Source organism: Clarias gariepinus, chromosome 1 (genome assembly GCF_024256425.1).
Source record: "Clarias gariepinus isolate MV-2021 ecotype Netherlands chromosome 1, CGAR_prim_01v2, whole genome shotgun sequence".
NCBI lineage: Eukaryota > Metazoa > Chordata > Actinopteri > Siluriformes > Clariidae > Clarias > Clarias gariepinus.
In genome coordinates this window covers 13,410,391-13,420,680 of record NC_071100.1, presented here as the reverse complement: position 1 = coordinate 13,420,680, position 10,290 = coordinate 13,410,391, and the positions used below count along the sequence as shown (strand labels likewise).

Here is a 10,290-nt window from a genome sequence, read left to right as displayed (position 1 = left end):
AGACATAGTGAATCAACAAATAAACAGACAAATAAATAAAAAAGGGTGGGGATGTTAATTTCATGAAGAATCATTTCAGGTGCTCTTTATGATGCCATCTAGTGGAAAAATGTTGCGAAGCAACTAGATAGTAACATCGCAATCAGCACAATTAATATGGACATGCACTACAGCTGCAAGTACTTTAATGTTGCGTTTATTATTGACACTTGTGTGTTGTTTGAAAATCCACCGTTCATGTAAATGTTTATGCACAAAATCACTATCTCTGGCTGTCCGAGTTTGAAACTCCATGGCATGGTCGGACACCGAGCGGACACGCTGTATGTAGATGATAGAAGGTGACCTTGAGTGCCTTGACAAAGCGTGTCTAGACTAGAGTGTTCAGTCAGCGTGTTCTGCGATACTACATTGTTTTGTATGTCCTGCAAGCAGGGATAAAAGCGATCTCTGCTCGCTTTGAAGGGGAAACCTAAGGTGCACAGTATAATGACATTGCACCTGCATACGGCTAGGAGATTGGTAGTCGCGTCTCGGCCACCAGAGGGGGCTATTGAGTCGCTCATCTGGAGTCGGGAAAAGGAGGAGACATTAAAGTTGTACGCGCATTGAGCTGGGTTTGTATCTGCTTAATGCGCCGTGAGATCCCACGTATCTTCGGCGGGATAAAGCGGTTGAGGCTTGCTTGTGTTTTTCCTATCACTCCCGCTTCGCCTGCTGGAATTTCCTGCATCCTTTCCAAGTCCGCGGATCTTGGGTATGTGCGAACCTTCTGTTATTGTGTGGATCGGGGCGTGATGTTGGCGCGCTGAGAAGTTATATGCCGAGCCTGCGAAACTTCGGAGAGGGAGCAAAGTAAATGTGAGCTGTAGGAGCAGACCCTGGACCCATCCCAGCTGTACAAGCTGCTGGAAAGATAATCACATAGTAGTTCTTATAATTATTCTAATAATTGATAGGAGTTTTTGTAATGGATAGCTGCAAATTCACCAGTTTTTAATAGTTGTAGTAATCCTATGGTAAGATCATTTGCCTAGCTGCAGATTTTTGGCATGGGGCATGAATTTTTCGAGCATGATCATAATTCATTTCCGTAGGTCCACCCTGTGTTTCCTAAAGCACATCTGTGTCACATTATGGTGAGGCACTGTCTCACATTGCCCTGGCGTTAGCTCTGGTAAGCAGTGTTGGGGGACATTACTTTTTAAAGTAACTAATTACATTACAAAATGACTGTCATTAAAAAATAATCAGTTACATTACAGCGTTACTTTCTGATAAAAGTAACTAGTTAGAGGTAATTTTCAATTGCAGAAGACTCCTTTGTGATTCCTCATGCACGTTGTTTTAGTTAAAATCTTTATAATTATTCTACTCTCAATAAGCGAAGTTTGGCCCATAATCTGGAAAAAGACCCCTATCTCACCTACTCGGTTTCGCATATACAGTTTATCATGATTCCACAGGTTGTGAAACAGCGTCACCACAGCGCTGTGATTAGGTTTCCATCTTTTCGCACGTCGGTCCTCTCATAGTCAAACTACATACACTAGATGAGATAGGGGTATACAGTAACAGCAGGAATAACAGAGGGGGCAGGTTATCGGGGACGTGGCTTGTAGGACGATTTTTACACACACACACACTCACTAATAGAGTGGGAATGACTGCTCCCAGTGGGCACAAACTCGTGGAAACCACGTGGAAAAGACGTGTTTTCACCACGTGGAAAAGACGGGTAATTTAGGTGTAAAAGGCAAGTCGAATTCCACGTGGATTTGACACATGGAATCCACGTGTTTTTTACCACTTGGAAAAGACGTTAGCCCATGGAAAATACGTGTTGTGTTCAACGTAAATTCTGCAAAGTTCAAAATGTCTACAACATCCTGTGTAAAGCAGACACAAATCACATACAAGTTGTAATAACTTATAATTTATTCATATTTTAAAACAAACAATACAAAATGCACATAAAAACTGGGTGTAATGCATAATACTAAAATAACAAAAATGTGAATACTAAAAGACTAATTAAACAAACAAAACATCTAAGAGAAGATAGACAACTGTCTCAAATAGCAAAAGAAACAAAATTACAAAAACATTTACTTAACACTTAATAAATTACACTGCATCCAGCCTTTCTTTCCTCTTAGGTGCAAAGAGTAACCGACTGGCAATGGAGCTGAGGGCAAAGGCTTCTGTAACATCATGCGCCTTTACTACACTGTTTGTCAAAGGACAAAAATGTTTAGTATAATTTAGATGCATGGACTGCAATTTATCAATACAATCATTGTGTTAATATAAAACAAAGACACGACCACAAGGCACTGTTCAATTACTTACCAGTTATTAATTTGCACAGCGCTGTCAAATGATGTTTTATCCCCTCGTGATGCCTTCATGTTTAGTTGAAACATAAGTGAATTGGTAAGAAATCTAGAAGAAAACAAACTTATCTATTTATCTTCAAAGAAATAAATGGGTAGAGTAACCACATAAGTTACACTGAAAAGTTCCTTCTCCGATTCTTAGAAATTCAATGGAACATATTCTGCAAGTGAATGTTAGTGTTCACTGTCAGAACTCCTCAGTGCATATAATATATTATACATGATGATGGTGTTGCATTTATGACAAATTATACCTGTTCATCAAATACTAGCCTGTTTTTATGATTTTTGACAAATTAACGTTTGCAATTGCCTGTTATGCTTCGAAGCCTACGTTAGCTACATACATAGATTCACAATCAAGCTAACCGCGTCGGTTAGAACCTACACAAACTGCCACAGAACATACTAGAATATTACTGCTTACCTCAGTGCTCACCCTGTAACATCACACACAAATGTTCTCTGTATGAAACACAATTGCCACGGGTACTTTGTAACTTTAGCAGACCGCAAATTTAAACAAATTTCGAAGTTTCTAATTTCTTTTTATTAGCTATAAATTTGTATGAAACACAATTGCCACGGGTACTTTGTAACTTTAGCAGACCGCAAATTTAAACAAATTTCGAAGTTTCTAATTTCTTTTTATTAGCTATAAATGTTTCGCGCTTCCACTTAAAAAAACGGTATCCAGGAAAGGCTGATCACTGCGCATGCTCAGTACCACTCGCTAGACTGCAAAGTCACTCTGCGCAGCGACGCCTATGTGTCGCCTCTAATAGCACATCAGTGTTCTAAACTACTTTTTAGTTTGCAAATCCAGTGTACGTTGTAGTCAGATGTGGCATTTAGGCGATCAGTAACACATTTTGAAAATGCCATTTTAGAACACATTTTGGCTCATGTGTTCAACTTTAGAACACATTGGACGCGCATATGCGTCATTTTATTTTAGAGTGTGTTTAATGTTAAATAATGATTGTCACATTTATGTAAAAGCATACAAAATATGCATTCAAAATTGAATCCAGCAACCATCAATAGGTGGTACAAAATTATTTTTCACGTGATATCCACGTGGAAATGGGCGAAGAATAATGTAGATCTAAAACTCCATGTGGATTCCACATTAATTTAGAACAGGTTTTTCACGTGCCTAAAACCACGTGGAATCAACGTGGATATCAGGTGAAAATTGGTGGATCCACCACTTCACCAAATATCCACCAGAAATCCACGTGGATTACATGTGTTGTGCCCGCTGGGCTGTTTGGCTCACAGATTGCATAAATTGTCGGAATAACATTACATTTTTTTTTAAAAAGTAACTAAATAACTGAGTACTTAAATGGCGGAATAACGCATGAAATTAATTGTTACATAAAAAAAAAGTAATCCAAGTACTCTAACGCATTACTTTGTAATGCATTACACGCAACACTGCTGGTAAGTAAACATTAATTTATACCTTGACGCTTAGCATAAATTTTTTACATCTTTTTTTATCCCTGTATAAATCACCACCATATAGTATCCTAGCTTTGTTGTTACTGTGCACTGGATAATGATGTTAAAATCATATTATCTTGTTTCAACCTTAACTTTTTGTGTTAAAAATTAACAAATAAAAATTAACATAAAGGCTTAAGTTTAACATCCATTGCCAAAATAAAATTGAGAATTTTGAGAAATGCATATCAGGCAAATATGATGTACACATCCAACAAGTCCACATACTGTATACAAGTACAAACATTTCCATCACTATTATTAACATATCATGGTCCTTTCATCTCCAAGATAATTTTATAAGTTAAATAATAAGTAATTCAAGTTCAGATCTGATAGATAAAAAATATATAAAATTTCTCTTTGGAAAGAGGCAGTTTCTATCAGTATGACTATATAGTACTTGCATGTACCTTGGTCTGTGAGTATTTTGCAACACAAGCAACAATTTTAAATGAATGTTAACTCGGTAAACCAGCAAGGTCTTGAAATACGAGCAGTATTGTGGGTAATCGTCTCCCATGCTCGGTACATATTTTATTTTGTGTCTGTATGCGTGTGTGTACAGCACGCGTGTAAAGCAAAAGCAAGTCGCAGTAGTGAGGTTAAAGATCCATTTTCTCTCTCAGTATCAGCCTGCTCTTTGTGTCTGTGCGTGCTGTCATTGGACACTGTGCTCCGCACACAGACCCCTCCTACTTTTGCCTTCACAGACACCTACACATACATACACTCGTTCTCTCTGATCTACACAGAAACACTGCTCTGTCAAAATGGTTTTTAAAGGTAAAGTGCAGGTTAATTTGTTTTATTTTTACTTTAAAGCAGTAATTCCATTAGTGTGTCGCTCAATCGAGTGTCATTAAAGATATTTCCTGATTATTTTTCCAATAAAAAAACAGTTCCGTTGTGTGCGCGGAATGTGTGTGAAAAGAGTGGAGGAAGGGTAACTGTGTAAGATGAGAATGGGGAGAGGGGAGCTTACTTTAGATTCTCACACACACACACACACACACACACACACACACACACACACACACACATACACACATAGAGCACCTGCAAGCACAAATGGAAACACTTATCTGTCGGGATTTATTTTTACTGTTTTTTAAATGTAACGTGCAGGTTAATTTGTTTTTATTTTTAAAAAACTAATTGTTTTTATATTTTGTGTTAATTATTATTTTTTTGGGCAGTGGAACGAATAATTTAAGTTTCTATTATCTCTTAAGGGAAAATTTGATTTGTTTTAAAAGCCGGCTCCCAGAACGAATTATGCTCGTAATCCAAGGCTCTACTGTACTGTTTACTATAAATATATTGTTCACTGTAATACCACGTGTGTGTGTATGTGTGTGTAAAGCATTTTTAATTTGTGCATGTCTGTGAGTAAAGTCCTAAACAGTTGCCCCCTTCTTTGTCCTCTCCCCTCTCCTCGCTGAGTTTTCATTATTTCTTATGAGGGGAAATTTGTTTTGATATGCGAGTGCTTTGATATACAAACATGCTTCAGAACAGAATTATTCTTGCAATCCAAGGTTTAAGTGTATAAGCATCACTACTTGCCTGAGTGTGGTACATCAAGTAAGAAGAGACTCCTGATTACATGCAAGAAGAATTTTGATGAAATACAAAATATAAGGTTTTTATTTTATTAACTGAAGTTGTGCTTTTTTTGCAGTGTGTGAACTATGGCTCGTCAGACTGAAGTGGTGTTGCCTCTTCTTCTTCTGGCCATGGCAGGGACAGCCTACGGTAACATGCTTCTCTGTTAAGCAGAATATGCAAACAACTAAAATAATACATTATAAAATAACTTTGTTGAAAGTATAGTCATAAGACAGATTTATTCAGATTGTGTTAGTGTGTTAGATTAACAGAGTGTGTCCAGGACATAAAAGATTGGATGACCAATAACTTTCTTTTACTAAATTCAGATAAGACAGAGATATTGCTCATCGGCCCAAAAACCAGCACACAACAGCTTTCGCAATTCAGCCTGCGTTTAGAAGGATGTACTGTTACTACTAGCTCAACAGTAAAAGACCTGGGCGTGATATTAGACAGTAACTTGTCTTTTGAAAATCATATTTCCAATATCACAAAAACAGCCTTTTTTCATCTTAGAAATATTGCCAAACTTAGGAGTATCCTATCCGTATCTGATGCAGAAAAGCTAGTTCATGCATTCATGACCTCCAGACTGGACTATTGTAATGCATTACTAGGTGGTTGTCCTGCATCCTCAATAAACAAGCTACAGTTAGTCCAAAATGCAGCCGCCAGGGTTCTCACTAGATCCAGAAAATATGATCATATAACACCTATATTATCATCCCTGCACTGGCTACCTGTTCAATTTAGAATTAATTACAAAATAGTACTACTTACATACAAGGCTTTAAATGGTTTAGCTCCCTCATACCTAACCAGTCTTTTGATACGCTATAATCCACCACGTCCCTTAAGATCACAAAACTCCGGACTTCTGGTAATTCCCAGAATTTTAAAATCTACAAAAGGGGGCAGGGCATTTTCATATTTGGCTCCAAAGCTTTGGAATAGCCTTCCAGACACTGTTCGGGGAGCAGACACGGTTTCCCAATTCAAAAGTAGACTCAAGACGCATCTCTTTAATCTGGCATACGCGTAACTCATCCCATAACCTCATACACCAGTACACCTATCCTGAATGGCAACTACGCTAATTCTCTCCATCTTTTCTGTATTTTTCTACCCATCCTGAGACATCTGGAGATTGTGCCAGCTTCAGTAGACAAAGGCCAACCCTGCAAGGTTTCTAAGGCATCTTGAGAAGGACCTGCTCCAGCTAGATTCTGCTTTATGATGGCTGGAGCTACACATCCTGCTCCTGTGCTTCCAGTGATCTGACCCCATCTGCCCTCTGCACCTACTGCTGAACTGAATCTACACAACTTCTGATATATTGAACTTTCACCTGCACAACACACTTGATGTTATTTCTATCTGTTATCACCCAGATGAGGATGGGTTCCCTGTTGAGTCTGGTTCCTCTCAAGGTTTCTTCCTATTGCCATCTCAGGGAGTTTTTCCTTGCCACTGTCGCCGTCACCCTTGGCTTGCTCATCAGAGACATTTCATTCATCATTCATTCATTTAATTATTATCTAGACACATTTTTCTCACACATACACACTTCCAAATATTTTCTTTTCTTAAAAAAAAAAAAATCTTTAATTTTTTTTTTGTGAAGCTGCTTTGGGACAATGACCATTGTTAAAAGCGCTATATAAATAAAATTGAATTGAATTGAATTGAATTCATATAGGTTTATTTTTGTAAGTGAAAATAATGCTTTCGTAATATTCTGTTTTTTTAATAGCATCAGAACATCAAGCTAACAGCAAATGTCCAACTGGCTGGGTGAAGTATGACAGACGTTGCTTCTTTTATCAGGCCAGCATGGACTGGGCTTCTGCTGAGGTTCAAATCAGTAATTTAACCTGTATTTACATTGGCTTTCATAGAAAAATAATAGATTACTGAGAACAACTCAAATGAAAACTATAATACATTTTTATTAACTATTTTATTAACTGTTTTTATCAACTTTAAAGCTTCGTAGCATTTAATTTAATGAAAGTGTGCACTCGAGCTAGAACAGACTCCACAAGCTTGTGCAAAAACCCATGGTGCATTTAAATCAAACCCATTCTTCAGTAGATTAAATTAGACATAAGAGCAAAGTCTTACCTTTTTGTAAGCTCAAAATTGCACAATTGTTTAAATTTAAATAGAAGCCTAGAAATAGTGTAATATCTTCAAAATATATTAATCTTTTTATGTCTTAGTTTTAAATACTTTAAATTCTAAACCTTTTTTATCCAATTCTAAAGAAAATCTATATATTTTTTTCTTTCTCTAGAAACGTTGTATGAATCTTGGTGGACACTTAACCTCAATTCACAGTGAAAGTGAATACCAGAATATTAAGTCATTTATTCGTACTCATGACCTCCAGGAGAATCCAACATGGATCGGTCTAAGTGGCTGTCAAAAGGTTAGCTAAGAATAAATTTCTAGTATGTGAGCAGGGAATCATCGCTGCATAGTTCATGATTTAAAATGATAAACCCCTTCCTGAAATCAAATGTTAAATTCTGTGTCCACTGTTTCATTGTTTTAGAAATACAACTGGTTTTGGTCTGATGGCTCCAGATTCACTTTCACCAAGTGGAGTCCATATGAACCAAATAATTTTTTTGGAGAATGCTGTGTTATTATGAACTGGAGTGGTAAGCAGCTGTGTGTAAAATCTATTATTTAATACTTCACTTTGGTGATTCGTGTTTAATTTATCGTATATATGCATATATTCCTTCTGTTTCTGCAGGCACAAAGAAGTGGAATGATGTTCCGTGTTATTACAGCTATCCCTTTGTGTGTGCCAAGAGTATTTAACTAAAATGTCCCCAGACACACCACACAAACTATAATACAATGCTGTAATTTTCTTTGTCACTAATTAATTACCATTAAAAAAAAAAAAAAAAAATATATATATATATATATATATATATATATATATATATATATATATATATATATATACACACACATATACATGTGGCAATTTATCATAATCAGGGCAATAAAAATGCTTGCTTTTCTGCAAATAAATATTTTTAAATGTTATTATTTTTGTTTCATTTTTAAATATGCTGTCAGAAAAATAAAATACATACATAAATACAAAACAATAAAAATGATTATATAATTAAGGTTGCTGATGCCATGCAACCTTAATTGTATAATTGTGGTGGGACTCATCAGAAAGAATTATGAGACAGTGTACAGAGAGGAAATGCAGAGGCTTAGAGACTGGTGTAAAAACAACAACCTGTCTCTTAATAGAGGAACTATCGAGAGCATCCTGAGCGACTGCATTACTGTCTGGTTTGGGAATTGTGCCATATCGGACCGCAAAACCCTACAGCGGATAGTGAGGACAGCGGAGAAGATCATCGGGGTCTCTCTCCCCTCTATTGAAGACATCTTCACCACACGCTGCATCCGCAAAGCCACCAGCATTGTGGCTGATCGGACACACCCCTCTCACACACACTTCACACTCCTGCCATCTGAAAAAAGGTACCGAAGCATTCGGGCACACACATCCAGACTGTGCAACAGTTTTTTTTCCACAAGCCATCCGTCTCCTCAACAAAAAGGGACTGGACTGATAAACACAAACACACACACACACACACACAAACATTATCACACAGCTTTACTCAACTACCTCAAAATATTGGGACTGGACTGACTAATCAACACAAGTGCAGACACACTGACCTACACCACCAAATTATCGTACACACCAACCTGTAAATGCTTCACTGTTTATCTTTTGCACAATGATCATTACTGGACTAATTTTTGCACTAATTCCTCAATTCTTGCTGCTGTTTTTAAAAAATGTTTATGTTTACCCACTACCTCAACACCATATTTTATGTTCTGTTATGTCGTGGTTGCGCACTTTCACTTTGTTGTTGCTCTTGTTTGCACATTTGCACGTGCACTTTATGTTGTCTGTAAAAATGTTATACTTAGCTAGTTAGTTTTTGTTAATTTATGTTAGGTCTCTCTGTCCTGTCTCTGCTAGCCAGCTAACTAGGCCCCTTGGTTAGCTAGTTTAGTGTCTATGTTAATTTATATTGTAAATTTATGTTGCATGTAGCACCTTGGTCCTAAAGAAACGTTGTTTCGTTTCACTGTGTACTAACTGTATATGATTGTAATGACAATAAAGCCAACTTGAACTTGAACTGAACTTGATTACATAAAAGATATGGTTGTTGACTTCAGGAGAACATGGAGCAATCACTCTTCGCTGAATATTAACGGACTATCAAGGGACTATCGTGAGCATTATAGCATCTCGGACCACAAGACTCTACAGTGGATGGTAAGGAGAGCTTAGAAAATCACCGGGGTCTCTCTTCCCTCTATCACCAACATTTACACCATGCGTTGCATCTGCAAAGCCACCAGCATTGTGGATTATCAATATCTAGGAATTTTATGCAACAACCTAAAATTGCTTTTTCGTACAATATTCATTAGCTGTTATTTGTACACTTTAAAAAAAATCTTTGCTGCTACTTCAACAAGAAATGTTTTTTATCTATCATCTCACAGTCAATCTCAACGCATTACCTTATTATCACAGAGTATTGCACTGTGTTGTTGCTCTTGTTTGCACACTTGAACATTATGTTGCCTTTTGTATAGTTCTAGTGATAGTTTTGCTAACTTTTGGTCTTAGTTTGTTCTGTCTTAGCTAGTCAGCTAATTATGTGTCTTGGTTAAATAGTTAGTTTTGTTAATT

The 10,290-nt window shown here is 37.0% G+C and overlaps 1 protein-coding gene across 1 annotated transcript; it reads left to right on the top strand.

Moving 5' to 3' along the window:
- Positions 1-612: 612 nt before the first annotated feature.
- LOC128530805 (ladderlectin-like) lies at positions 613-8,460 on the top strand. The gene is made up of 6 exons (XM_053504940.1): positions 613-757; positions 5,596-5,669; positions 7,279-7,379; positions 7,822-7,956; positions 8,083-8,191; positions 8,290-8,460. The coding sequence occupies exons 2-6, from the start codon at positions 5,606-5,608 to the stop codon at positions 8,355-8,357; spliced, it is 477 nt and encodes a 158-aa protein (XP_053360915.1). The 5' UTR covers positions 613-757; positions 5,596-5,605; the 3' UTR covers positions 8,358-8,460.
- Positions 8,461-10,290: the final 1,830 nt, after the last annotated feature.

Excerpts from the sequence above, each read along its gene's own strand:
- LOC128530805 (XM_053504940.1), top strand. The coding sequence starts at position 5,606 with ATGGCTCGTCAGACTGAAGTGGTGTTGCCTCTTCTTCTTCTGGCCATG. Across the intron at positions 5,670-7,278 it reads CATGGCAGGGACAGCCTACG|CATCAGAACATCAAGCTAAC; the intron begins GTAACATGCTTC and ends TTTTTTTAATAG. Across the intron at positions 7,957-8,082 it reads GTCTAAGTGGCTGTCAAAAG|AAATACAACTGGTTTTGGTC; the intron begins GTTAGCTAAGAA and ends TCATTGTTTTAG.